At 40.7% G+C, this 25994-nt stretch overlaps 1 protein-coding gene across 6 annotated transcripts in view; it reads right to left on the reverse strand.

Moving 5' to 3' along the window:
- The window catches only part of ARHGEF28 (Rho guanine nucleotide exchange factor 28), a 127990-nt gene that overhangs the window by 76240 nt on the left and 25756 nt on the right, over positions 1–25994 (reverse strand). For 4 of the 6 annotated variants that reach the window (XM_032205533.1, XM_032205531.1, XM_032205529.1 and 1 more), the window contains exons 3-7: positions 20341–20488; positions 18173–18466; positions 7427–7610; positions 5358–5538; positions 1548–1620 (exon numbers count right to left, since the gene is read on the reverse strand). In XM_032205533.1, the coding sequence (XP_032061424.1) occupies positions 1548–1620; positions 5358–5538; positions 7427–7610; positions 18173–18466; positions 20341–20488 (880 nt within the window). The remainder of the gene's footprint in view (positions 1–1547; positions 1621–5357; positions 5539–7426; positions 7611–18172; positions 18467–20340; positions 20489–25994) is intronic. The other 2 variants (XM_032205530.1, XM_032205534.1) reach the window with 2 other exon arrangements.

The following is a 25994-nucleotide window of genomic DNA, read 5'->3' on the forward strand; positions in this document are numbered from 1 at the left end:
TAAAGGCACAAAACTACATAGCTTCCACTGAAAATGCAAATAGGTAGGTGTTCAAACATCTTTGTAGATCTTGACATGATATATGTTCTATATGAGGATCTTTACAACCAGAATCCCAAACAAGAAGCCCTGCAACCAAAATCCAACCAGAATGCAGCCCGTCCTGAACTCATGATTCTCTCTTGGGGCAATCAATACCCACTGATGTTCATTAACTGCTTGCCCCAAGTCAGGCCAAACAAAAAGTGCCTTTGGTGAAAACATCAAAGTAATTATCACCTAGAAGTTGTATTGCCCTAGCTAGTGCTACATATGATGTTACCATGCCATGCCATTCATTTTCTATCCATGAAGTACAGAGATCATGCTGGTCAGAGTATGGCCCTCAGAGGAATAAACTGAGTCAATGTGCATGCTGCATCATCAAAGCCATCCACATACCATGTAAAGGAAACTGCTGTTTACAGTTGCAATAACAGATGTATAGTTTGCAACTGCTAACAGCTGTTTATTGTTTCTCTGCAAATTTACCTTCCACTGGCATGACAATAGCTGCCTGAACACTGATATATTAGATGTGAAGTTCCTCTTCCAACACTAACCAGCAGTAATCTACCTTTTTACCTGTGACCTACACTGTTTCACTGATTTATCTATTCCCTGAAAACTTCTAGTTGATGCCACTTGGAAATACAGTCCAGCCCGGTCCAGGGCCTGCCAAAGGTTCATGCAAGTGCTCATATTCATGCTGCTCTCAGCAGGGCTGCCACCACTGCAGCCACTTAGCCTGACCAGACACTCTCAGAGCGCCCACTGTTCTTAGCAAGACACTTAATCTCAACAAACAGCACCAGCCTCATAAGCAAATGGATAAAAACTTTTAATTAATTCCTAACAATCATACATCAAATATCCCAACTTCCATACTTCTGATGCTTAGGAATGTCTTTGTGATTTTCTTTTCAGCTCTGAAGTACATACAAAGATGCATCTTGGCAATGAAAGAGCTCTGATTAGAAAGTACAGTCCTGCAACCCTCATGGAGGTAAATCACCCAAAAGCACATTGAATGTTTAATAGAAATACATGGGAGTTTTGCCACATGAAGACTTTTGGCCTGGATCCCAAAACTGTTTGCACAAGAAGTTACATTTTTGTAATCCACTCAAATCTTTGTTAATTTGATTCATTTTACCGGCATTTTCAGGCTGCAGTGTTCATTCAGTTAAACACTGCCCTCTCCTGGAAACTACTGACATTTTTCTGGCTTTTGCAATAAAGTTGATTGAGGCCTTTCCAGTCACTATGCATGCCACAACATTTTTTGAACAATTTCAATTTTACTCTGGAAAAACAGTGCTCTGTAGGGAGTATAATGATTTACAAATCTCTCATAGTGTATGATTTGTGTATTCCACTGTTGCCTACTTACAGGTTTCTAATGTCATATGTAACATGATCTTCCTGAATAAATAAACAGTATATGAATCTATGCCAACTTTCCAGAACTTTTAGAGAGTTTAACATTATGGAATAAGAAACTGTACCTTCTACAGAGCTTGTCGTACTGCAGGGCATTTTTGGACCTTCCAGTGTCTCAACTGGGTTTGAATTAATACTCTATAAAAAAGAAATACATATCAAAATCACAGTAACTGTATTTGATGTCCATGACATTTAGATAAAAATTTACAAACAAAAGCAAAGACTAGCAAACAAATAAATTATACATAATACTAAAAATGCTTGATAGAGGTTCTACAGAATATTTTATCAGTTTCCCTCTCTCAAGAGGAAAATTACCCTCTGCTTACAGTAACTTCCTTCTCTATGAGAAAGGCAGCACAGCAGTTAGCTAGAGTGGCTCTGTCCAGAAGCCTGGTTAACCTTGTCAGCATGCCTATAAAGAGCAATTTTTACTGATAAGAAATACAAAGAGCCTAAATCAGGACTAAACAATGACTACATAGCAAACCCAGCCTGCAAGCAGGAGTCCATGTACCCCTTGCTGATGTGACCCTTCGGTCAGGCACACACACAGCAGGCATTGCTCCACTGTCAATGAAAGTGGGGTGGTCAGGTCCAGTCACTTACTTTATCAATTACATTCAAAGAATGTAAGTCACTTACTTTATCAATTACATTCAGAGAATGTAAGAAAAGGGAATGGAGGAGAGACTGTCTCATTTTAAGTAGTTACTTTCACCTACAATTTTACTGCTTTTAATCTTTCCATCTACAGCTAGGATTCCCATGTATATGTCATCTCTCAGAACAGCAAGCAGATAACGGCATGGTAGTTTAATTTCAAGAAAGAAAGTTAGAGATGACACTGAATTATTTTAATGTCTGAATTTTGCACCCAAATTGCTCCGAAAGCCACATAACTATCATTCTAGCTCTTTCTCCCCCTTGGTAGGCCCAGTTACATTCTTCTCAGCTCCCACACTTTCCTACTCCTACAGTCACCTGTCAGAAGTAAGCCCTTGCAGTCAGCTCCTCCTTGAGAAATTACAAAATCTATCCAACACCAGGCTACAAAGTTACTTTTAAAATGTAAATTATCTTACTCATTTTGGACAATTACTCTGTTTTGCCCTCTTTTTTTTTTTTTTTAAACCCTGACACCATTTGATGCGTGGATGTCAGTCCATGGATTTCTTCTTCTCTTGTGGAGGATGCTTCTTCTGTGTGTCTCCAGCAAACCGATCACCTCTACCCACTGGTTACAGCTCTGCTGGAGGTGCAAGACAAACCCCAAGAAGCTCACCTTTCCACTGCTTTCTCCCTATGCCCTCCTCCAACCCACATGTGCTCCCTGCAGCCTCACTGATGCATGCTGCTACCTCCATGGGGCCATTTCTGCCTCAAAGAGGTTTAAACTTGTGGGTTTAAACTTTTTTGAATTGCACAGCCCCTGAGAGTTTCCAGTGAAGGCAAGATTACTGCACAAGTAACTCAAGCTTACTAACAATCCTGTTTGCTTTAACTTTTCCATTGCTCTTTTAGACTTGCAAGGAAAAGTGAAGCCACAGCTAGGGAGTGAAAAACATAAATGAGAAAGATCAGGTTTTGTTGGTGTGAATAAACAGAAAATTAGCTTCTGCTGCTCCCTTAGCCATCCATTTCACACACACAAATCCAGTGCTGCTTGCCACCATAATCAACACAAGCTCTTTCTGTTTAGTCCATGACTTTTTCTGACTCAAACTGAAAATAACAATGTGGGCATTTATACAGTCTCAAAATACAATAAACTAGATTTACAGTCTTGGGGCTGAATGATCAAGTACAGCAGTAAATTCTAGCTCTATTTTAAACAACTACGTATCTAGAAATCTCTGACACCCACCTTATGCTTTGGATCCAGCTAAGGGCTGCAAGTCATTTATAACAGAAGAAAAAATAATTTTACTTTATCTTTTGGATATAATACATAGTCTAAACATGACAGTTTGATTGCCTCCCCACAGACATTTCAGGATGGCACCTGGTCTATCGAAAATTAATCAAACACTGTGACCTTCCTAATTATTCTGACTTATTTCTGTTTTAATAAAAGAAGTACAACGCTGATGCTGGGATGGACATAGGGTCCACACAAAGAAGTATTTAGACTGCTGCAACTACAGGAATGAGCAAAAGGGAAAAGCACAACTGAAAGCTGATGGGCTTTTTTCTTAAAGTACATAATTTTGCTACCTCAAAGAGTTTTTGTTTCTAAAAGCTGTGCAAACATCTAACATAGCACATTTTCTTATTCCATTTCCAATACCACAAGAAGAACATGGATTTGATGAGTTTAAGAAAAAGCCAGCGATATAAATAACAATGCATTCCTCATTACAGTCTTGGTTTTGCTACTGGGTTTACTACTGTTTCCATGGGAAAACCACACAAATTGTAGGTATTCTGCATGGTACAGAGTAACTTTTTTTTTTGTATGGGAGCAAATCAAAATCTTGGCAGTAAACACACAAGATTATACACAAGAGCTGTACAAAAAATCACACCTTTAAGTTTTTGTGTTAAACTTAACGAGTACCTTATGTTCTAAGTTATAAGAACATGTATAATATAACAAAAGTGACTCAAGGAAAATAAGGAATGCTGAAATTAAACAAGGAAAAGGAAAGTTAAACTTTAAGACCAGAAAAAGAGAAAAGCCTGACTATTTTCAGTGTCTTTTCAGCTAACTAATTTTATGTCATGAGCTAGAACTATGATTGAGACATGCAGTCTCAATCCAAACTTATAGGTGAGCACCTGCACTGCTATTTAAAAACTCAGGTTTCCAACTCCTAACCTCCTTTGTTTACTTAATTTTAAGCTTGTCCTGAAGGTATCACAGTAGTGCTCCAGACACCTTACAGCAAAATAAGACCCAGTGCACCATAAATTCCTCCACAGCAAAAGTCTATAATCTGTATGTTCTTGCTTTGTATAATACACTGGGGTTGGTACTGTGAGAAACTAAGTTGTGTTTTTGCAGTAGAGAACTAATCTTCTGTATTCCAAGGTAGTTGTGTAGTCATAATAAGGAGAAATGCTAACTAGAGAAGTGGACAGTAGAAGGCCTCACTGTTCCAAAATAAGATAAAAGCTTGAGAAAAACAGGATGAGCAGTTTGAGAGCAGTAAAACAAAGACCACAGGTTCTCAAAACATAAAAATGGAAAAAAAAGGAGAAAAAAAAAAAAAGGAAAAGGGAGAAATTAATGGGTTGAAGAAAAAAAAAATGTACTTATATGGTATAGAGGAGCGTTGAGTAGCTTGTGAACCTGTAGTACTCAGGCAATGAGGTGATCAGGCATCGGGTAATAGGGAACAAAAGGATATGATTTGTTTACTAAAATGTGCTCCTGATTGACAGGATGTCTGCCATTGCAATCGCAAATAAAACAGCTTCACAAAAGATCCTGTCTGAAAAAAAATATTGAGATTTTTCTCACAGTACATGGTAAGGGCTCACAGGCATTACACTGGTACAAAGAAAAATGGAACTAAATTAAATATTTCAAAGTACCAACATGAATACAATGGCAATGTAATCTAAGAGACAGAGATTTCAGGGGGAGATATTCACCAGGAAGTCCACAGCAAACCAAAAACAATTTGGGGTGTAAACAAAACTTTGATAAAGTTCTCAAAATCTCTCACTCTCTCCAGCTTCATATACACGGTGAGCTGCATTTACACACCGTGGAAGCCCACAGCAGTAATCCTTCATTACACTAGCCATGGGTGAAACAGGCAGCTTCAACGAGAAGGCTACTCAAAAAAAAACAATCCAGATTGCCCACAGCAAGAAATGTGTGAAGACAGCCTGTGAGCGCCCTGAGTTGGGCTGGCACCCACCTTGCAGAGCAGGGGTCTGTTCATGAAGTACCTTCTGAAGAGCCTCACGTCCGACTCCAGCAAGTGCTTTGCAGTGTGGTCAAATGTCAGCGTCAGGGCTGATGACGAACGAACAAAGCGCACGCAGGCATCCTTGCCGATCTCCGCTCTGGAAATTTCAGGTGAGCGGCTGCCCTGGGAACTGGAAAAAACACACTCCTTGAGCCAGGGCAGATGCTCTGTGCGCAGCTAGGGTGAAAATACAATCGCAGCACCGTTCCCACTCCCCTGCAGTATGGCCTGCCAGCATCCCAGCACACTCACTGCAAAATCCTGAGGCAAAAAAAGCTTGAAACATCCACTGAAAACACAGCTGGGCAAACAAATACTTACCAAGGGCTCCTTTCAGTACTAGGAAACTTCTAGCGATTGGCATGGAAAAAACAAAGACTGCTCTAGAAGTGGTGAGTGGTTAGTCACTAATAAAACAAGCCAGTGAGAGCAAGCTGTGACAATACCTATTTCTCCTAATTGCTGTCAATTAGCAGTAGTACCTTTTCCTGTTACCGTTGCCATATATAGCAGTAGGACATGACTGGCAGCTAGCAGATTTGTTATCCCGTCACAGAGAGTAAAACAGAAAGTGTCTCAAGGGAGTACAACATTGTTTGGACATTACAAACAATTCATAACATAATGTACCATACTGCTCTTTCACGTATTTTCTTCAGACAAACTGAAATGTGCATAATTCTCACATCAACTATACACTGCACTGAACTGGGACTGAGCGAGCCTCACTAAGAAAAAAAAAGAAAAAAAGTAAAGCATTCAAATTCTGGCATATTTCCCCATATTTGCAAAGAAAACCAGCAGTAAGAAGGGCTCCTGGCACTGAGCATTTCGCACTGAGAGACACACACATCAGGCAGAACTGCAGGTCAGTGCAAGGGAAGCTCTCGACAGCTGAGGTGTGCCAGAAAGCACTTGTCCTTGAAGTCATCTGTCAGCCTGGAGGAAGTCTGGTGAAAACACAATCATCACTGCAGTCCTGGGTGTGCTACCCTCTCCCTTGATTACAACCTGAGACTTTACAAAGGCCACAAAGTCACCCAAGGCCTTTGTGAAAGTCATGTCTCTGCACCTGTGTGCCCCTCCATGTGCATTTTAAGGGATGCCTTTACTTGTTAGCAGCAGGTTTGGGCCCAGCTAAGCCAAGACCTTTTCAGCTTCCCATGCTGCCCTCCTAGCGAGAAGGCTGGGGGTGCACAAGAAGCTGGGAGGGGACACAGCCAGGACAGCTGGCCCTGGGGGGCCAGAGGGGTGTCCCATACCACATGGCATCATGCTAGGCAATAGGAACAGGGAGAGAGGGCCTGGGGGTCTGTCACTGCTCAGGGTCTGGCTGGGCATCAGTCAGCAGGTGGTGAGTGACTGCATTGCACAACACTCTTTTTATGCACATATTTAATTACTATTATTATGCTCCCTTCCTTTTCTGTCCTATTAAACTGTCTTTACCTCAGCCCAAGCGTTTTACCTTTTTTTTTCTGATTCTCTCTCCCATTCCACTGCAGGGAAATGAGTGAATGGCTGCGTGTCACTGTGCTGCCTGCCAGGTTAAACCACAACAAACTCCTGTCAGACAGGTGTGTTCTCTAACAAGTCCCGGAAAAGGAGTACTTGTTATTTAATAATTTCCTTTTACCTCTCCCATGAATCCAAAATTATGAAATGCCAGAATACAAACTCATAAGGCTACAAATTAATGTCAGATGCTATTTACACAACAGCCTGAAGGAAAAAAATAATAATAATCCCTAACTGAATCATGGCAATAACTTAAAATCACAGAAGTGCATTGTTGATACTAACACTATTAATGGATTTGCAAATGCAATGAAGGATACACATCATAATCTTGCTTTACTTATAAATAAGTGCCACTTGAAGTGGTAATAAAGACAAGAAGTAACAGAAACCAACACAAGATAGAATCATAGGCAAGTCTTTTGAGAAAAAAATTACTTCCCACATCCCTTAACAGATGAAGAGTTTTTCAGGAGAAACAACAAAACCATTATACTCACTTTGTGAAGACCTCAACAAGTTTGGAGTGCCCGTTTTGTACAGCCAAATCTAATGGTGTTGCTCCATCTGCATTAGGTAATGTTAATGCCACTGACCCTCCAGGCTGGGCTGCTAAGAACTGGGAGAGTTCAATCAAGCCTAATTTCATCACAAGATGGAGAAGAGTTTCCTTCTGTGTAGGTTCTGAAAAACACAATAAACAAATAAAATCATAACTACCAAAACTGGTATTTTGTTGGCTTAGAAACATCAAATTAAACTTTTTTTACGCTGAAGCAATAGCTCAGCTCAGGTTCAGACCCATGGAAGTATTTAGGCAGTATTATTTATTAGGCAGTATTATTTATTAGTATTATTAGGAAGTATTATTTATCCATCTTTCACCGAAATCAATAGAGTTCAGCCCTTAATTGTATCTGTAGAGCTAACCCAGGATATACAAATACCATCTAAGTCCAGGAGGTAAAGAAAACACTTTGAATTACATGATTTCAATACTTCTTTCTTCATGTATAGTATAGCATTCAGCACAAGGGATGTCCCAATATATAATACAGAAGATAGCTGAGGTAATTTCCCAGCTGCTGTGCACAGCCTCAGCAACACAAAACATGGCAGCATGGCTAAGTATTTATTTTATTTTATTTTACTGTAATTAAAGTTTGTGATTTTTCAGGGAGCCTGCTTAACAGCATGCTAAGACATCCGTAGTGGTGCAGTGTGACATAAGCTATCACACCTGTGGGTAAAGCATGCAGTTCTTGTGTCTCTTGTCTTGTCAATAGTTCTTGTGTTAATAGTTCTTGTGTCACTTTTTGGAAAGGTGGCCTCACCCACCAATTTCTCCTCTTTACTTTTTAACACAATCATCAAGTTCAACTGAGGCTGAACCTTAAAATAAAGCAATAGACAACATGGACTAAATCATGTGATGCTGATTGTCATTCACTTGAGCCATTTGCTTGACTTTATTCAAAGCAAGATTTATCTGTCTACATACATTTTCAAACACAAAGCCTCTGGTTTAAGGGCAATAAATGAATATTAGCTCAAGTGCTACTAAACATATTCCTTACATCGGTATTTTGGTATGAAGCTAAATATTAGGGTGTTTTGACAAGCACTGACTTGGGACTGGACTGCTGACTTGGGGCCCCAGCTATATGTAATACTTATGGCTGGGCTGAAACTAATGTGAGATGCAATAATTACACATTTTGATATCGAAAATACACCAAGGAACTTTTCCATATATCAAATCTAGCACTTTTTCCTAAAATCAATATATTTTTGAGCTTGCACAGACAACAAATCACGGCAGAAAATTTTTTTTTTGCTTTTTTTTTTTTTTTTTTTTTTTTTTACATCAACTGTGCAAAATACAAACAGCAGCATTTAAAATATATATCATAACCATAAAACAAAATCTGTTTCTTATCTAGGGACCATCTACACACCCATTTTTTCCAAGGAGAGACCTATCCTAGTTCTAGTGCCATCTGCAAGCCCACACATGCTAGCCCAGGCTTTCAAAGCCTCTGACCTCTTTTCAGTCCACCTAGTCTGAAACACACTGCATAAACAGCTATGTTTCCACAAGGGAAACTAAAGGATGTATCAGAAGAAAGAAAAAGTGGGAGGAAAAGGTTTCTCAGAAGAGCATCAGTGAAGAACTTGGCTCCTTTTGCTTATCTTCCACGCAGACAAGCTCAAGAATAACCAGGAGGAGGTAGCATTAGAAACTCCCTTCTCTCTCCTTTCTGCTCTTGGGGAAAATGTTCTCTGCTTCATCCCACAGCACTGCTGCATAGCTAAGGCCAGGGCCACTGTCTCCTCTGCAGCCTGTCCCAGGTGCAGCAAGGGATGGCTGCTGCACATGGCCCCTGCCTGTGTGGGGTTTTGCATGTAATGCACACAGAGCTGTGCTGATGTGGGTGCACAGAGCTGATGATATGGGTGCCAGCATATCTAGCAATAGCCAGCTGATGCTGGTTGAGAACTCAGAGCAAAATCTAGGACACATATGCCTAAAAATGAATCACCTGGTCCTGCAGGGTCTGGATGACTCACTAAGACAAGTGAAGGTGAGAGCCTCAGAGAGAAGCTTCACAGAAACCCATGTAGTGAGCATGTGGCTGGCTAAAGTCAGCCCACAGGCAATACAGAACATTAGAATCTCACTCCAAATCACAGCTTCAAACAGTGAAACAAAGGATGATGTGCCACTTCAGAAATGGAAGACCTCCATTCGACTTCCTCCTTGGCCAGATGGGATGTAGACCCACATCTTCACACTTCTTCAGGTCACCCCCCTTCAGATGGAAGCACAGCCTGTCTGCTCCATTAACGAGTAATTGAAAGTGGCTCACCAACTATGCAGAAGGAAATTCAAGGGACGCAGGGCAGGAGGAGACCACAAAAGCAGCAGCCTGACTCTACTGCAACAGAGCATGGCTGGGAACCAGACATCAGTGTTTCCATGTCTGGCATGCTTACATTTACACCAAGGAGTTATGGTTTCCTGGAGATGCCCAGGAAATTTTGTGGTATAAAACACAGTCCCAAGGCCATATTATGCGTTTCCAGACTAAAATATTCACTAAAGCATGAGCTTTCAGAAGTGCTCCTTGCTCTTGAGCTCTTAAATTACGCTGAAGTCCCACTTTAGACATCATAGTAGGACTCTGGATGATTCAAATTTGGCCATTTTTTTCTACATAAGCAACCAGTGCATAAGACCATCTAATTAAAACACATGCAAATGTTTTAACCAGTATTAAGTACACTAAGCATCTGATTATATATTAACCACACCCCAACCCTCAGATTAAAGACAGAAATAAAAGGACAAACTATACTCTGAACTCCACTGCCTGATTAAAACTTTGGCCTTGGGTCACTGGGTTTCAGTGTCTATTGTAACACTGTAATTAATAAAACAAACAAACAAACAAACAGACAAAAAAGTGCACGCACACAAAAAACACAGATAAATTTACACTGGGCAAAATATGATTAGGACTTTTCTGCTCAGCAAAAAAGGAAGCCCTTAGGAAGACTCCCATAAGGAGTAGCCTAGGCAGAAGCCTACCCTAAGCTCTGACACTGCAGCAAATAAAGTTACATTTCTGGAGGCCAAATCTTAAAAAAAATGTAGTGTGAATAAGTCTACCACAAAAGAACCTAGTTTTAAAATTAACTTAAATAACACTTATTAATCTCTGCGGTCTTAAAACATGACTTACAATAATATCTTCTGTTATCTCACCACAAATATTCTGGTAACTAATTTTTGCCTGTCCAACCCAATGACCTTCATCTAACACTAGACTCAGTTTGCTCATGGCTACCTTAAAAGCATGTTGTAGCAGAACCAGCCTGGCAGTTCAACCAGCTCGTTTCACTAGCACTTAGTTAGAAACAGTACTTAGATCCCTCTGCAATCTTCAACTCCAAAGAGTCTTTGCTGGGCTACTCTCCTACTACTCACATCTGGCTTGCCTAGGAGCAGGCAAAACCTGATGGCGATTACTAACACCTTCAGGATACTAAAATCTGAAATATAAAGCTTAAGGTCTGCAAGATAAATAGGAAGGTAAATGAGTTCTTCCAATACAACGAAAATATTTTTCACCAAAAGGATGGTCAAACATTGGGACAGGCTACCCAGAGGGGTTACGGACCCCTCTGTCCTTTGGAGGTACTCAAAATTTGAAATTGAGCAACCTGATCCAACTCTGATGCTAGCCACGAGCAGGGGGCAGGAACAGACCACCTCCAGCAATCCTGTCCATCTACATCCTGCATTCTGCTATGGTTCTATTTATGATTAGCAATACCAAAGGGGAGGGGGGGAAAAAAAAAAAAAAAAAAAAAAAAAAAAGTAAAGTTCTGATTTTTTTAGCAACTTTTTTCATAAGAACAGCTTCCAGTCTCAATTCTTCTCTTTTACTCTTCCTCTTCTGGCTCCTCAATGGCAGGGAACAAATGGCATTTTCCCATATTTTTTCATTTTCATTTACTCTTCCCTTGAGGAAGATTTGTAATGTGGCAAAATGGCAAAACAAATGCAACAATAAATAAAAATACCACATCAAGAAACAAAAATAAAGATGTGGTGAAAAAAAAACACAACATAATTCATTGAACTTCATTCAGCGGCCAAAAAAAAAAAAAAAAAAAAATGGAAGAAAAACAGGAAACAATGAAAACATAAGATTTCTTCAACAAATTCATATTTAAGTGGTATAAAATACCATTTTCCATCAAGACACACAAAAAAACAATTACTAACATTTGAAAGATGCAGTGCTGGCTGATTCATACAAGGTTAGATACCACAAGCAGGTGGTGCTGTAAAGGATATGCACTATCAGGACGTTGTTTTGCATCGCATCCCGGTTCTCCAGCCAAAACACCCTGTTTGAGTTACACTGAGCTGAGCCAACACAATCTGTTTTAAACATTATATAAATCCCTTTGTTCTTCCTTGCACCTGAATCTCTTCCTACGTCCAAAACAATAAACTAAAAACAAATATTTCTCTCTGACAGAAATGACTAAGCCCTTTCTGGGCTATGAATCTCATTCATTTCCTGGAAGGAGAACGAAAACTCAAGACTTGTGACTTGAAAAGCAGAGGGAGACATCAAAACAGTCTGACAAATTCCAGTTTTTCCTGGCTTCATTCTTTTATGTATTACTCTTAATTTTTTTTTAATTTTCCCCTAGGTACGAGTTTATAAAGAAGTCTTCTGTGCACCCCACTACTGCAGAAACATACATACATGCTGATCTCACATGGCAAATGGTTTTGTGAACACACAGCAGTGAGGCATGAAGTCAGTGCTGTTCTGAAACCTAACCCCTTTCTACTTACTAACTGGAATATCCCCTTTTTCTATTCCTCACATCATCTGCCCTTCTGTAGGGTACCTTTATCGATTAAACTACTGGATTTGGTGATCTGTGTGATCCCTTCCAGCTGTAACTATTCCAGCCTATTTCGATACCCTTCAACCTACTTCAGACAGAGCTGGACCAGGCCCAGGAAGTGGGTTACAACAGTCAGGCACATCTGCTGCTCTTGGTTTGGACAAACCCAACCAGCAGCCACCAGCCTGACACTGAGACATGTTTGAGTGCATGTAGCATAGCAGGACCATAATTAGCACCAAGTAGAAACAGTAACAGGATTTACAGTGAAAGCGAGCAGGGAAGGGAAATGAAAATGTCAAAAATGCAACAGAAAACAAAACAGCGTTCCCCAAAAGCAGCCTATAAAGCAGAGAAGTTGGATACTTCAAGTCATTCTGTGAGAAACTAAGTTGTGTTTTTGCAGTAGAGAACTAATCTTCTATATTCCAAGGTAGCTGTACAGTCATAAGAAGGAGAAATGCTAACTAGATAAGTGGACAGTAGAAGGCCTCACTGTTCCAAAATAAGATAAAAGCTTGAGAAAAACAGGATGAGCGGTTTGAGAATGGTAAAAGAAAGATCACAGGTTCTCAAAACATAAGAAAGGGGAAAAAAAGGAAAAAGGTGAAATTAAAGGGTTGAAAAAAAAAAGAATTGTAAATATATGGTATAGAGGAGCATTGAGGAGCTTGGGAACCTGTAGTACTCAGGCAATGAGGAAACAGGAGAGGTGATCAGATGTCAGGTAATAGGGAATAAAAGGCTATGATTTGTTTACTAAAATGCTCTCCTAATTGGCAGGACGCTTGCCATTGCAATCACAAATAAAATAGCTTCAGAGAAGATCCTGTCTGAAGAAAATTATTGTGATTTTTCTCACAATTCCACAAGACCTATTCCTAAAAAACAATTACAGAGCATTTATGAAATAAAATGAAAATTCTCTTTGTTTCTGAAAGAGAATTAAACAAGTATAGACACTGTTCTGTTCTCTATGAACCACAGCTATTTTTCATAATTTTATTGCTTCTACTAATAGCCTCAAACCTAATAGAGCACTCTTCTTCAAGAAAAAAAATGTAGTAGTGACAAAGCTGGCAGGAAACGTTCTTGTTTCACTACCAGCACAGTTATGTCAGCCAGACAACCTGACCTCAGCCTCCCAGCAATGCCCTTAAAGCAAACTGAGACACCCTCAGCCACCTGTGTGTAATGCAGATGCCTTGCAGATTCCACGCTCCTGCACTTGCGCACCCATTCTGACAGCCAGGGGACAAAACCCTGAGCATGCCAAGGACATAAGAGGTGCAGAGAGGATGCTATGTCCATGTCTGATGGGGCTGCCAGCCCTGAAAGACTGCCCTAAGCTGACCCTACTATAGGAAGCACGGAGACATCCTCTGAAGGTTATCATAGAGCATTTCTCATCCAAATGAATCCATCTCTTCTTTTCATCTTTTTTTTTTTTTTTATCTGAACATAACAACTGTGAGAGGATTCTCCTTTTCTGACCAACCTTAACAAGTTAATTGGGATAATATTTATTACAGTTTAGCTTCCTAAATTGAGCAATCCAATTTTCAGAATGAAAATGTCCATTACAAAAGTACAATTAGCAAATAAACAGCTTCTCCAGTCCTGTCCCTCTTTCCCCTTTCCTCAAACCCACCAAGGAGTACGTGTGCAAGCACAGCACCTCCACTGGGTCCTCAATTTCCCCTGGCAGCAAACTGGCTGTGGGCCAGGTGATCAGACCGTCTGACCCTTTTTTGTGAGCAGGCGTTTTCTGACATAGCTGTCTAACAGGCACTTATTACAAGTGAGGATTACCAGAAGGTTCGTGCTTTCTTGTTTCCTTTGTTGAACTTTAAATAATGTGGATAACAAGTTCTGACCTGTGCAACTGCACTAAATTCCTGAATTATTTGCAATGCTCCCTAGACAATCCAGTCTCTCTCTTTATCCAGTACTTTTTATGCCTTATAAAGGGAATACAAACACTTTTTCCAAATACCATAGCTCCTATGAATAAATTATTCTTCCATCTTTCCATCAACCCATACGTCTCTAAATCCTCATAAAAAATGAAAGAGATCCAAAAACACCAGATGGTGCAACAATTTTCTCAAGCCATGTGTCACTCAAAAGTAATTTTTTTCTAATAAAAATAGCCCAACAGGCCTGAAAACTGACAGAATCAGCAGCAATTTAGTCTCACAGGCATGAGATCCTAACTAGTGATGAATGATACCACCCAAAATGTTTCATAATACTGATACTAAAATGAACATCCTGACACTGTCACGTGTCAAGACACTAAACAGACCTTCACGACAAGGAATTTCAGGGACATCAAGGACAGAGAAAGGGTCTCCCTCTCTTTTTAGCTCCCATATTTCTCCCCCAATTTGATCTTTTTCAGGGGGTGTCAGGGAAGAAGCAAGGTCCTGGGGCAGCCTTTCATTACTTCATGGTGGAACAGGAAGAACCTCCTTCTCCTCTTCCTCTCACCTGTCCAAGGTCCTCCTTGCACAGTCCAGTTCCTTATCCCTCCCTCTCCTTCCCCTGCATGCACAGGGCTCCCTCTGCAACATGCAACCGATGGCTTTGCTCAGCTTCTTGGTACTGGGACAAAAATACTGGTATGGAGACAACAAGTGGGTTAGAATATAAGTCAGTGCTTCTCAGGCTCAGGTGAAAGAGAATATGGCTGTGAGACAAAAAAAAAAAAATGATTTCAGAAAAGAAAGAGAAAGGATACAGGAGATGAAGAAGAATTGTACAAATTGATTAGAAGAGACTAAAACAGATGGGCCTCATGAACAGAAAACACAGGAGAAAAAAAATGGAAGAACTATGTAGAGACTTTTAAAGTAAAATGCCGAATACTCAGTTACTGTGGGTAAGCTGCTCTCCTGTCAAGTTGACTACATACACTATGAGATGACAGGCTTCCTTATTTCTATATGTGTGCACATGGCCATAACCAGTTATTTGAGCCACCCAGGCCATTCTTGCAAGTGATGCATTTAAAGGACTCCACAGACTTCTGTCCCAAAAGGCCTAGAGTCAGGACTTCTCTGGGTATGGAAGGCTCTCCACCACCTATGTGTCTTAACAGAGGCACAGAAAACTCCCCTCAAAGGCCAGGATCCATCTTGTCCTCGTTCAGCCTCAGTTTTCTTTGCTGTATCAACACATCCTTACCATAGCACTGGCAGCAACACATTTATTGTTGCTTCACAAACTCTGACAGAGGGCAGAACTACACTACATAAGGAGTGGAGGGAGGCACAGAGGGAATGTCAGTCCACCCTTGGGCTGAAGGAAAAGCTAGCCAGAAACCTTTTGGGAGCCCTCAGTCAACAAGGGTTGCCAGCCTTTGCCTTCCTGCCTAGCAGGGACACCCCTTACAAGGACTTTGTCACTCTGGGAGAGGAGAGAGCCAACCACCCAGATGTAACACTGGCACTGCCTGGAAAGCAGGGAGAAGATCCCCATTTAAAGCAATGCCTGAGGTATGAATGCAGATGTGACCTGCACACATCAATGGAGAGTACTGCAGCTGGGTCAGGGCAATCCCAGACATGAGCACAGACAGGGAGAAGAACCCATTGAGAGCAGCCCTGCAGAGAAGGACTTGGGGGTTCTGGTGGGCAAAAGGCTCAGCATGAGCCAGCAGTGCACGACTGCAGCCCAGAAAGGCAGCATGTGGAGGGAGGTGATTGTCCCCCTCTGCTCTGCCCTTGTGAGACCCCACCTGGAGTGCTGCATCCAAGTCTGGGGCCCCCAGCACAAGAAGGATGTGGGTGTGTTACAGTTGGTCCAGAGGAGGGGCATGAAGTTGGTTGGAGGGCTGGAGCACCTCTCCTATGACTAGGAGAGCCGGGGCTGTTCTGCCTAAAGAAGAGAATGCTCCAGGGTGACTTTATTGCAGCTTCTCAGTACTTAAAGGGGGCTTATTAAAAAGAGGAAAAGCAACTTTTTGCTCTGGCAGATAAATGACAGAACAAGGGGAATGGTTTTAAACTAAAAGAGGGGATATTTAGATTAGGTGTTAGGAGGAAATTCTTGGGTGGTTGGTGAGGCCCTGGTACAGGCTGCCAAGAGAAGCTGTAGATGCCCCATCCCTGGAAGTGTTCAAGGCCAGGCTGGATGGGGCTTTGGGCAACCTGGTCTGTGGGAGGTGTCCCTGCCCATGGTAGAGGGGTTGGAACTGGGTGCTCCTTAAGGTCCCTTCCACCCCAAGCTGTTCTGTGATTCTATGATTCCTGGTTAGACACACACTCCCCACAAGAGGCATGAATGACCACTGAGTCTGAGCAATTTAATGTATAAATGCTGCAGTACACCTCAAAATTGACAGCTAGCAAAACTAAAAATTTGCGATTTGGGTAGCAGCTGCCCTGGCAGAGCTCTGCCTGGTACTGGCTGTGCTGGTCTCTGATCCCCCAGACTCACAACACACACAGCAGAAACTTCCCCGAGTTTCAGGCAAACAGGTAGGCATCTAGATTTGGCCAAGCATCTCTCACTAGCTCTGGTGTCCTGCTGTTACTTCTGGACTGGGCTTCAGCTGGTTTTGATGAAAAGCTTAGCGAAATCTGTGAAAAAACTACAGCTGATTTCTTCAGACTTTGAATCAAGATCTTCACTGCTACAAAACAGTCATTCCAGAATTTGAGCAATGTGAACAAATATTTACTACACATGAAAATGAAACAAGTAAATCCAATGTCTAGCCAATATTTGAATGAGCCTTGGTATTTGTTTTTACATCTCTTGAAAGAGCTATTTACAGCAGACAGACAAAAATTATCTTTCTCCTGAGGAAGGCAGTAGCGGATTTCAAGCTGACTGTCATTAAGAATTAGAAAGATTTAAGACAGGGAAAAACCCTCACCCAGAGAAATGGGCTAAGCATTGTATTTTCAGTTCCCAAAAGCTTGCATGAATCTCTCCTTCAGTTTGGCTCATATGGAAACTGCCTGTCCTCCAAATTTTAGCAATTTAAAGTACTAAGAGGAAAACAGCCAAAAGTACCAAATTTTCAATGAAAAACATGTGAAGCCATCAAGTTTAACACTGTTTCCAACCTCAGCTATAAATCAACTCAGTCTGCAAAAAAAATTACACTCTTCAGCAAAAAGTAACTACAGCTTTGTGTTTGCAATGAAACATGAAGCCAGGCAAATTTCACCTGATTTTGTTACAAAATTTTTCAATAGCATACCCTAGTGTAAGGTTTCATGTATATTTTCATTCCACTTTCTATTTAAAAAAAAAAAAAAATCAAAACTTGGTTAATGATACTCTCCCCTAAGAATAATCATAGTTGCAAGTAAAGTATAAATACTTACAGAACTATGATAAACAGTATGCTTACTCTACATATCCAAACGCCTACAGTAACACATTATTCTGTTTTATGACTGTATACTTCGTCTCCTTTTTGTCTGCACAATTAAAACACTTCACTTGGTTGGAATCACGGTAGAGATACTCTACTACTACAATTACTACTACAATTCTTTTTAAGAGACAACCCTTTAATCTTGTAAAAGCAGAGTCTTTTTATAAAAGCTATTTTAACAGTGAGTCAAAGTACAAAAATCTTCTGGAGAGACTGAGTTACAATAGCCACAATTATTTTTAAAACTTCTGGGCGCACACCAAAATCTCTGAGTACCCTTCTCAAACAACTTTTCATCATAATCACAAAATAAAGCAGAAGGGTTGGAAACCTTCAATAAAATGCTGAGAGACTCTGCTCTGACCTATGCAGGAAGTCACCACTAGAAGCCTTCCAACCTGAAATAAAATCTTACCACCTTCTGAGTAGCTTCCAAGGATGTTCCACGTTGATGGCAATTCTTCATGAGCAATGGCCATTGTCAAATCATTATCCAGGGACTGCAGCTCTTTTATTGTTAGCCCAAACTTATCCAGTAAAACCTTGTGACTAGTGGCAGTGATGCATTCTGTGTGATTGACCAGAAAACGAGACAGTTTGCAAGTCAGGTTCTCTCTGTAGGTGACAGGACAGCTGCCGAGCACCACAGGTGAGTATCCTCTTGTGTACATTAACACAGAGAGAGAAACTTCTTCCTGGCATCCATGGCCTAAAATCATAATGTAAATTAATCATTAAAATTATATATGCTCAGAAAATTAATTAGTTTTTCCTCTTTTCTCATCCTGTAAGAGCGGTGACTACTCATCCAGAATTACTTTCTTCTTCCCTCTAGTTACACCTACTTATTGTCAGGCACCCACCAAGCATTTCTGTTGATGAACTTGGATTTGACTAGATTCTGAACTGCCAGTCCTCCAGTTATACTGATATAGTGCATTTTTAAAGCAGTCCTTCTATATGAAGGTTCTTCAACTACAAGAGAAAGAAGAGGTAACCATCTCAGTACTAAACACCAAAAATCAAAAGCATGAAAGTACCTGGATAAGAATTACAAGAGACGCCCATAAAAAGAATGTCACAGTAGCATGCAACATGAACTCTGAGGAATACATCGCATCTATTTATTAACACACATTTTTTAATCTACCCAGCATCTCCATGCAGGCCAAAACCTAGATGCTTTTAACAAATGCGCATTTCATACTTTTGGCAGGCTTGATTCAATGTTGTATCAACTGTCTAATTTACAACCCTGACTGTCGAAGTCTAAGGGAATTTGCCACTTAAAAATCCCACCCCACCTTTCCTCTTTCTTTGCCAACCAGGTGAGGATAAATGTCACACATCCGTAAGGTGTGCATCCTGTACTCACACGTCTTACTGGAGAGCTGCCATGACATACTATGGGTGCAAATCTAAATTTCCTACAATAGCCTCCCAATAACTACAAGTTTATATGCAGTCTTATATCTGCAGAAGCATGTGCTTACCACATCTGCAGTTGTTTTTGAAGTGCTCTGCATTCCCTTATGTTTAATTTGGCCACTATGAACCAACAGTAACTACACCAGAGCCATATTTTAACTTCGCCTTTTATTTTCATCTGCTAATGGCCCCTGTTGAGAGCAGACAGAGGACTAAGCATTGCCTGTAGCCTCCTGTTTTTATCCTAGCTGAGAAGTAATCATTTAGTAGTGTCATTTCAGGCATCTCAGAAAAATAACCTTGCTACCCTGGGATTAGTCTAGCACTGCGTTTTCTCCCATTGTATTTCATGACAATCTTTTAGCATTTACAGACTAAAGCAGCCACCACGTAACAGCAGCAAACTTTCCCTTTTTATACTCACTGGTTACTCTAAGATTCTAAATGTCCTTTAGAAAACAAGAACAAATAACAAGTGGAACTTACTGCCTAGGTACATCATGTTTATAGCCACCTACTCCACAAATGAAAAGGTCACAAAGCAGACGATAACGACAACAGTCAGGGTTCATATTACACCAGCAAGAGGGAAAACGCCAAGGCCGAGAGAGACAACGCCAGCTGTGAGGGAGCTCAAACCCCCTCTACTTGCAGCAAGGCACCTGCAGATGATTCTCCCCATGGCTCAAGCAGAGCTCCAACCACCCCAAGCCACCACCACCTGGGTACTGCAAGCTGGGCTGACTGCTGCCTTCAGGGAAAGCCCAGACAAAAATGTGAGTTTTGTAGGCATTACAATTCCCAGAGGCAAACTCTAGTAGGATGGAACTGTTGGATAGAATTAAGTCAGACTAAAATCAATGAAATGCCTGAAGATGCATTTTCCTACACACCCTACTATGTGTACACCCAGGAAAGCCCTGCCTGTAGCATTGTCTGTGTCTGACACCATGCAGGTACAGATGGCTACAGAGGGCAGCATAACTTATGGCCAGTTAAACTCACGCTGCATCCTAAGGACCATCATTCAATGCCTACATTTCCTCCACTACAAAGCCATAAAACAGAGTTACCCAAATCACCCAGTTATGTCCAACTTCAAAATGGGACTGCAGTATAGCAAAGAGATCAGAAATAAAAACGAGTAACACTCACCTGGAACTAGGGACTGAAGAGCATTGTCACTTATCCGCGCAGCAAACATTATGTGCCTCTTCATGGATCCGTCATAAACAAAGTAAAATTCCGCATCTTCTGGCAGGTAAATGCCTTTCTCAAATTTTGCATTTATAGTCACCTGTCCCTGAAAAATGAATATGTTTTCATAAACATCCAATAGGTTTCTCATTTTCAACACACACATGAATATATACTTCTAGTGCAAACTTTTTATAACCTTTCCAACTCTATTATACAGAGTCTGTGATCCAATGACAAATCTGAAATTTTCTACTTCCCCTTTGAAAATAATGCTGTGTTTATGCCTGTAAGGTGATTTAAAAATTTGTCTTTAAACAATGCCTTTTAGCATACTCCTTTCATCCTGACTCGTGCAAATATATGACTTTTAAATAAAAATGCCTCAGAGCAAGCAAATCAATGAATCTGAGGATTTTGCTATTTACAAAGTATTCTTTGTGTTAAAAGAAAGAGAAAAAAAAAAAAGGAAAAAAAAAGTGATTGAAATATTTTAGACTTGGTTTACAAAAGCACTGTTGCAACTCTACAGCTGAGTTTCAAAAAATACTAGTTCCCAGATACCTGCCCATGTGTGTTGTTTTTTGTTTTGTTTTGTTCTCTTATAGTAAACAGAAAGCAACCAGCCAAGAAAAGTCTGCCATACAATGGCTTCAAAAAAGAACAGGAAAGGGATCTGAGAAGCAGCAAACAATAACAAGTGTCTGACATGTTCAAGGGAGGAAATTTAGATGAAGTTGCATTTCCTCAAAGAGGAGGACAGCTTGCTCCAATGTGATTCCTGGCTGCCACGGTTGCTTGAAGTAAGACTGGATTTGCCCAAGCATTATCTGAACTGGTGTTTCAGGAAAACACACCGCAGAAGAATATCTCATCATTTCACACTTCCAAAAGATGCATGTGCCCTTGCTACTCTGAACAGCTGCTGTGACATGTGCTCCATCAGCTCCATGAGAAGTATGGTAAAAGCCTGCATCAAAGCATAACACGGTAGCATAGAAATTTCCATGGCTGAAAAATACAGCTGTGCTCCTTTTCATTATATAATAAATGAGCCTCTTTGTGTAAACATGCTGGATAATTTGTGATCAAGTTAGAAAAAAGAAGTACTGGAGTGTTTCACCATCTCCACAACCTCAAGTGTCCGCAGGACTGCAGGCCATTTCTCTTGGTCCACATGCAGTGAGATCCTTGCCAGACCACTGCAAAGTCACATCTTTGACTGCCTTCCCCAAGGACATCCTTCTTGTCACTCGTAACAACGCAAATCCTGCGTTTGTTTTCCTCTTAAACACAAGCATGTCTATTGAGCTAGAGCTAAAGAGGCAGAATCTAGTTTCAGACACACAACATCTTCCTTAAATAGGATTTTCTGGCAAGATTAGATGTAAACAACTTTAGGAGACTAGCACTGAGAGCAGACATGTCTGTCATCCTCAGAAATTGATGCTTATCTCTTTTTATTAGCCTGAAGTGTTACTGTAACTGCCAAGTGCTTTCTCCTGCTTCTCTTTTTCACAGTTATACACAGAACTGGTCTTCTTTTTTCTATTATTATTTGTAACTTATATCCTTTTTTTTTTTTTTTTAACTATCATTTTTTCATCTTTTTATGTTAGTTGTGAATGGGTCTTTTTATTGGTTGAGTAATGCTATGGATGGCTATTCTGGGGAGACAGGAACAGGGTATGTCCCTGAAATATCTCAGATAGCTCCAAGGACTGCTCCAGTATGGGCTTTGCTGCCAGCAGCCTGGTGCAGGGGAGCACCACATGGGCCATCACTCACAAACCACCTCTGAACCCTCTGGACCCCTAAGGCTGAAGGACTACATAGGCAGCCAGCTTCCACACTGCGCAACTGCAAGAACACTGGAGATATTTTCGTGGCAGTACTTCTCATTTTATAAACCAACTCTTAGAAAAAAAAAAATCAACTTTAAATTGTAACTGTTGTCTTACACTGCTCCTTAAAAAAAACAAACAAACAAACAAAAAAAAAATGTCTGTTTAGACTCAGTGAAGATAGAGGAACAACTTCAGAAACACTGATCACACTGCCAGATGTGAGGAACAATTTCACAACTCCTTGTCTTCTAAAGGGTAGAGGGGAAAAGCAAAAGGGAAAATACAGTGCAAAGCTCAAGTGTATATGATAACATTTTTTTCATAAGCCCTACCTTACAACCCTTCAGAGGAAGAAACTGCTAGTAACTTAAGGAAAAAATTACAGAAGAAAGGCAAATTGGCAGCTATCTTGTATCTGCCCAAATAATTAAGTGCTTCATTTTGAAAATTCCATGCAATTCAAAAAAAAGGAGGGTTAAACCATATAATACGAGAGAAAACTCAAAGATAAAAGAACTTTCACAGCTCAATAGAAGTCTTCATGCTTTCTGATGCTGGGTGATTACCACACCTGGCATCAGAGGCAATTACTTCACTAAACATAAGTTCGTCTCCAGCACTTCCAAATTGCATCCATCCCACCTATAGACTTCCTTATATCATACTCCTTAATTCCATACTCCTCAGTTGCCTCCACTAAAATATGTATCAGTTTCCATTAGTTGATCAAGCCACCATGTGTTTTTTTTTTCTCTAGCTTTGAAGTATCTCTTTTCTTCTCACCTACTCATCTCCAAAACATCCTTGGGACATTTACATCATCTCCCCTTCTCACCCTCTGAAAACCTTGTGCAACTGCATCCTGTTGCCACTGGACTTCTGGAGTTCATGCCTGCCTTTTCATCCTTTCCTGTCCCTTCACTGCTTTGCACAGCACTTTTCCCATCCAGCCATGCCCCGTGCCTGCCAAGCTGCTGCCTGCCCTCTCTTCACCCTCTCTTCTCACTTCTGCCTTCCTCATCCTCTCTTCTGAGCTACAGCCTTCAAAATGTAGTTAATACCACATTTAAACCTGAATATTTAAGCATCTTCTCCTTAACTCCAGCTACCCTTAGTGCACAATTATGTCTATTTAATGACAAGTTTGACAGTAAAGCAATATTTCCACGAAAAGCATCAAACGTGTCTATGCTGCAGAGGAAATCACAGAATTTCTAGGTTGGAAGAGACCTCAAGATCATCAAGTCCAACCTCTGACCTAACGCTAACAGTCCCCACTAAACCATATCCCTAAGCTCTACATCTAAGCGTCTTTTAAAGACTTCCAGGGATGGTGACTCCACCACTTCCCTGGGCAGCCTGTTCCAATGCCTCACAACCCTTTCAGTGAAGAAGTTCTTCCTAACATCTAACCTAAAACTCCCCTGGCTCAGCTTAAGCCCATTCCCCCTCGTCCTGTCACCAGGCACATGGGAGAACAGACCAACCCCCACCTCACTACAGCCTCCCTTGAGGTACCTATAGAGAGCGAGATGGAGATCATGGGACTGGCTGGAACTAGAAAGCCTACATACAGTGTTTGATCAACTTCTTTCCTACATTTGCAAAATCTTTTTTTTATATATACATTTGAATAAAATTATTATACTGTTAATATAATTATCATACATGTTGTATATGTAGCATACATATAATTGTATCTCTGTATATACACACACTACAGAAAAAAAAAAAGAGAAAAAGATGCCATAATGCAGCTAGACAATGTCACAAACAGATGTGACTGATGGAGATGACCGCACCCACGACTGCATCCATTTGCTCTGCTGGCACAAATGTGTTTAACAGTCTTCCTAAATCCTATGACCACTTTTCTCCTCCACTTTCCTCCAGCCTTTGCTGGCAGAGGTTCATTAATTGCACACAGAAAAAACAGAATGCCAAATATCAATACTATTGAATATTGAGGATGATATTATTGTTGCTACAAGAGGTGTCTCAGTATATGCCCATGAACACATTAAATGTGCCTTACTCTTTGAATTGCTGTGAGAGAGCACCACAACTAGAATGTTGTTCATTTCCTCTGTGTAAAGCCAACTTTGTCACCAGAACCTTTTGTTTTGTTTTGTATTTTCCCCTCAAGCAAAGATCATCTGCAGTCAAGTCTAGAAAACTTCCAGGTAGAAGCAGTCAGAGAAAGGGATTAGCCTCCTGCATCTGGAGAAGGAGGAAAGATGCATCCAGCTCCCAAGCCAGACCAATATGCAGTCTTTGCAGGTGGAGAAGGAAGAAGAGGAGATAAGGTGAAAATGCCAGTTCATTTAGCTCTTTGCACTCAGTTTTTAGATGTTTGGCCTTGCCTTTAGCTGTATTTAAATCCAGACATTCATGAGCGTTGACTTTGCCATGTACTCATCTCTGTATACAGGCAAGCCACTGCTTTATTGGGAGCTGTCACTCCCAGTAAGCAGTAAACTCACTTTACTGATCACCTCAGAGTCTGGGGAAGCCACTTGTTGGAGACTAATTCAGACAACTTCATTAGGAAAAACAAAACAAAACAAAACAAAACAAAAAACTTAGGATGTCCTAGGCCACATAAAAACAGCCTGGAAGGACTACCAACATACATATACATATACATATTAAATTAAACAAAATTTCAGTGCTACAACTACTTCAGATTATTATTTTTTGCAGCAGTTGTTAATGCACAGTTTTAGAACGATGCAAACAGCTTCAGAAACATGTACCAGCTTGATTTCTGTCAGCCTCACTGCACATACAATATAAGCTCAACTAGGCAGAAGCCCAGAGCTCTTAGCCTTTTGAGAAAAAGGCTTATGCTACTAGCTTAAACCTGAAGGATAGTTTACACCTTTCCAGTACACCCACTCCTGCAGAGGCAGTGCCTTCCCCAGTCCGTCGGGGGGCGAATGTGCCCAGCCCAGCCCCAGAAGCAGGCTGCAGTGGAACAGCAGGAGCTACTTGCACAGATCTTTCCTAAGTAAACAACAGCACGGCACAATGCCATGAGTCCCACAAGAAATTCCTACACTCTCAGAAAACATTTGTTTGGTAGCACTGCTACTGCCTCCAGCAAAAGTGCTTGCTCCACTGCTCCCCATTCCATTTTGCAAGGTAATATTGCCAATTACCTTTTCTTGTGTACTTCTCTATAGTGCACAAACCTCTACAATTGACCCACTGCTGAAGTATGAAGAGATTAATATTAGGGTTATCAGCACCTAAAACTAGGCAATTGAGCCCTAATTTAAATATTAACAAACAGAGCAAAACCAACAGAAATAAATAAATAAATAAATAAATAAATAAATAAATAAATAAGGATGGTGTACACATGACCATGTGCTCCTGGAAGGCCATGTTTGTTCTGAGCCTCTTCCACACAATTTAGCTGAAAACACATCCTACTGGCATATTTCTTTCAGAATGGTGTGTGTTTCTAAATAGAGAACCAATTTAAGCTTAATGGTTATCCTTTTCGTGCTAAAACAGAAACTATAAGGCACACTGGCACCAGCAAAGTGGCCTGAATACAAGGCAGCTGTGAGAGCATGGAAGCAGAGGACTTCTCTGGGCCACATTCCTGAGAATCTACCAGTGGTTAGGAAGCTTTGCCTTTGACATTATTTTCACCAGTTCATTGTCTAATGACAATTCAACCTCTCTCCCATTGTTTACTTTCCCTAACAAGCCTATTTATATTCAGATGGACTTGGAAAAACATAAGAGGAAGTT

This window comes from Aythya fuligula, chromosome Z, assembly GCF_009819795.1.
Source record: "Aythya fuligula isolate bAytFul2 chromosome Z, bAytFul2.pri, whole genome shotgun sequence".
NCBI lineage: Eukaryota > Metazoa > Chordata > Aves > Anseriformes > Anatidae > Aythya > Aythya fuligula.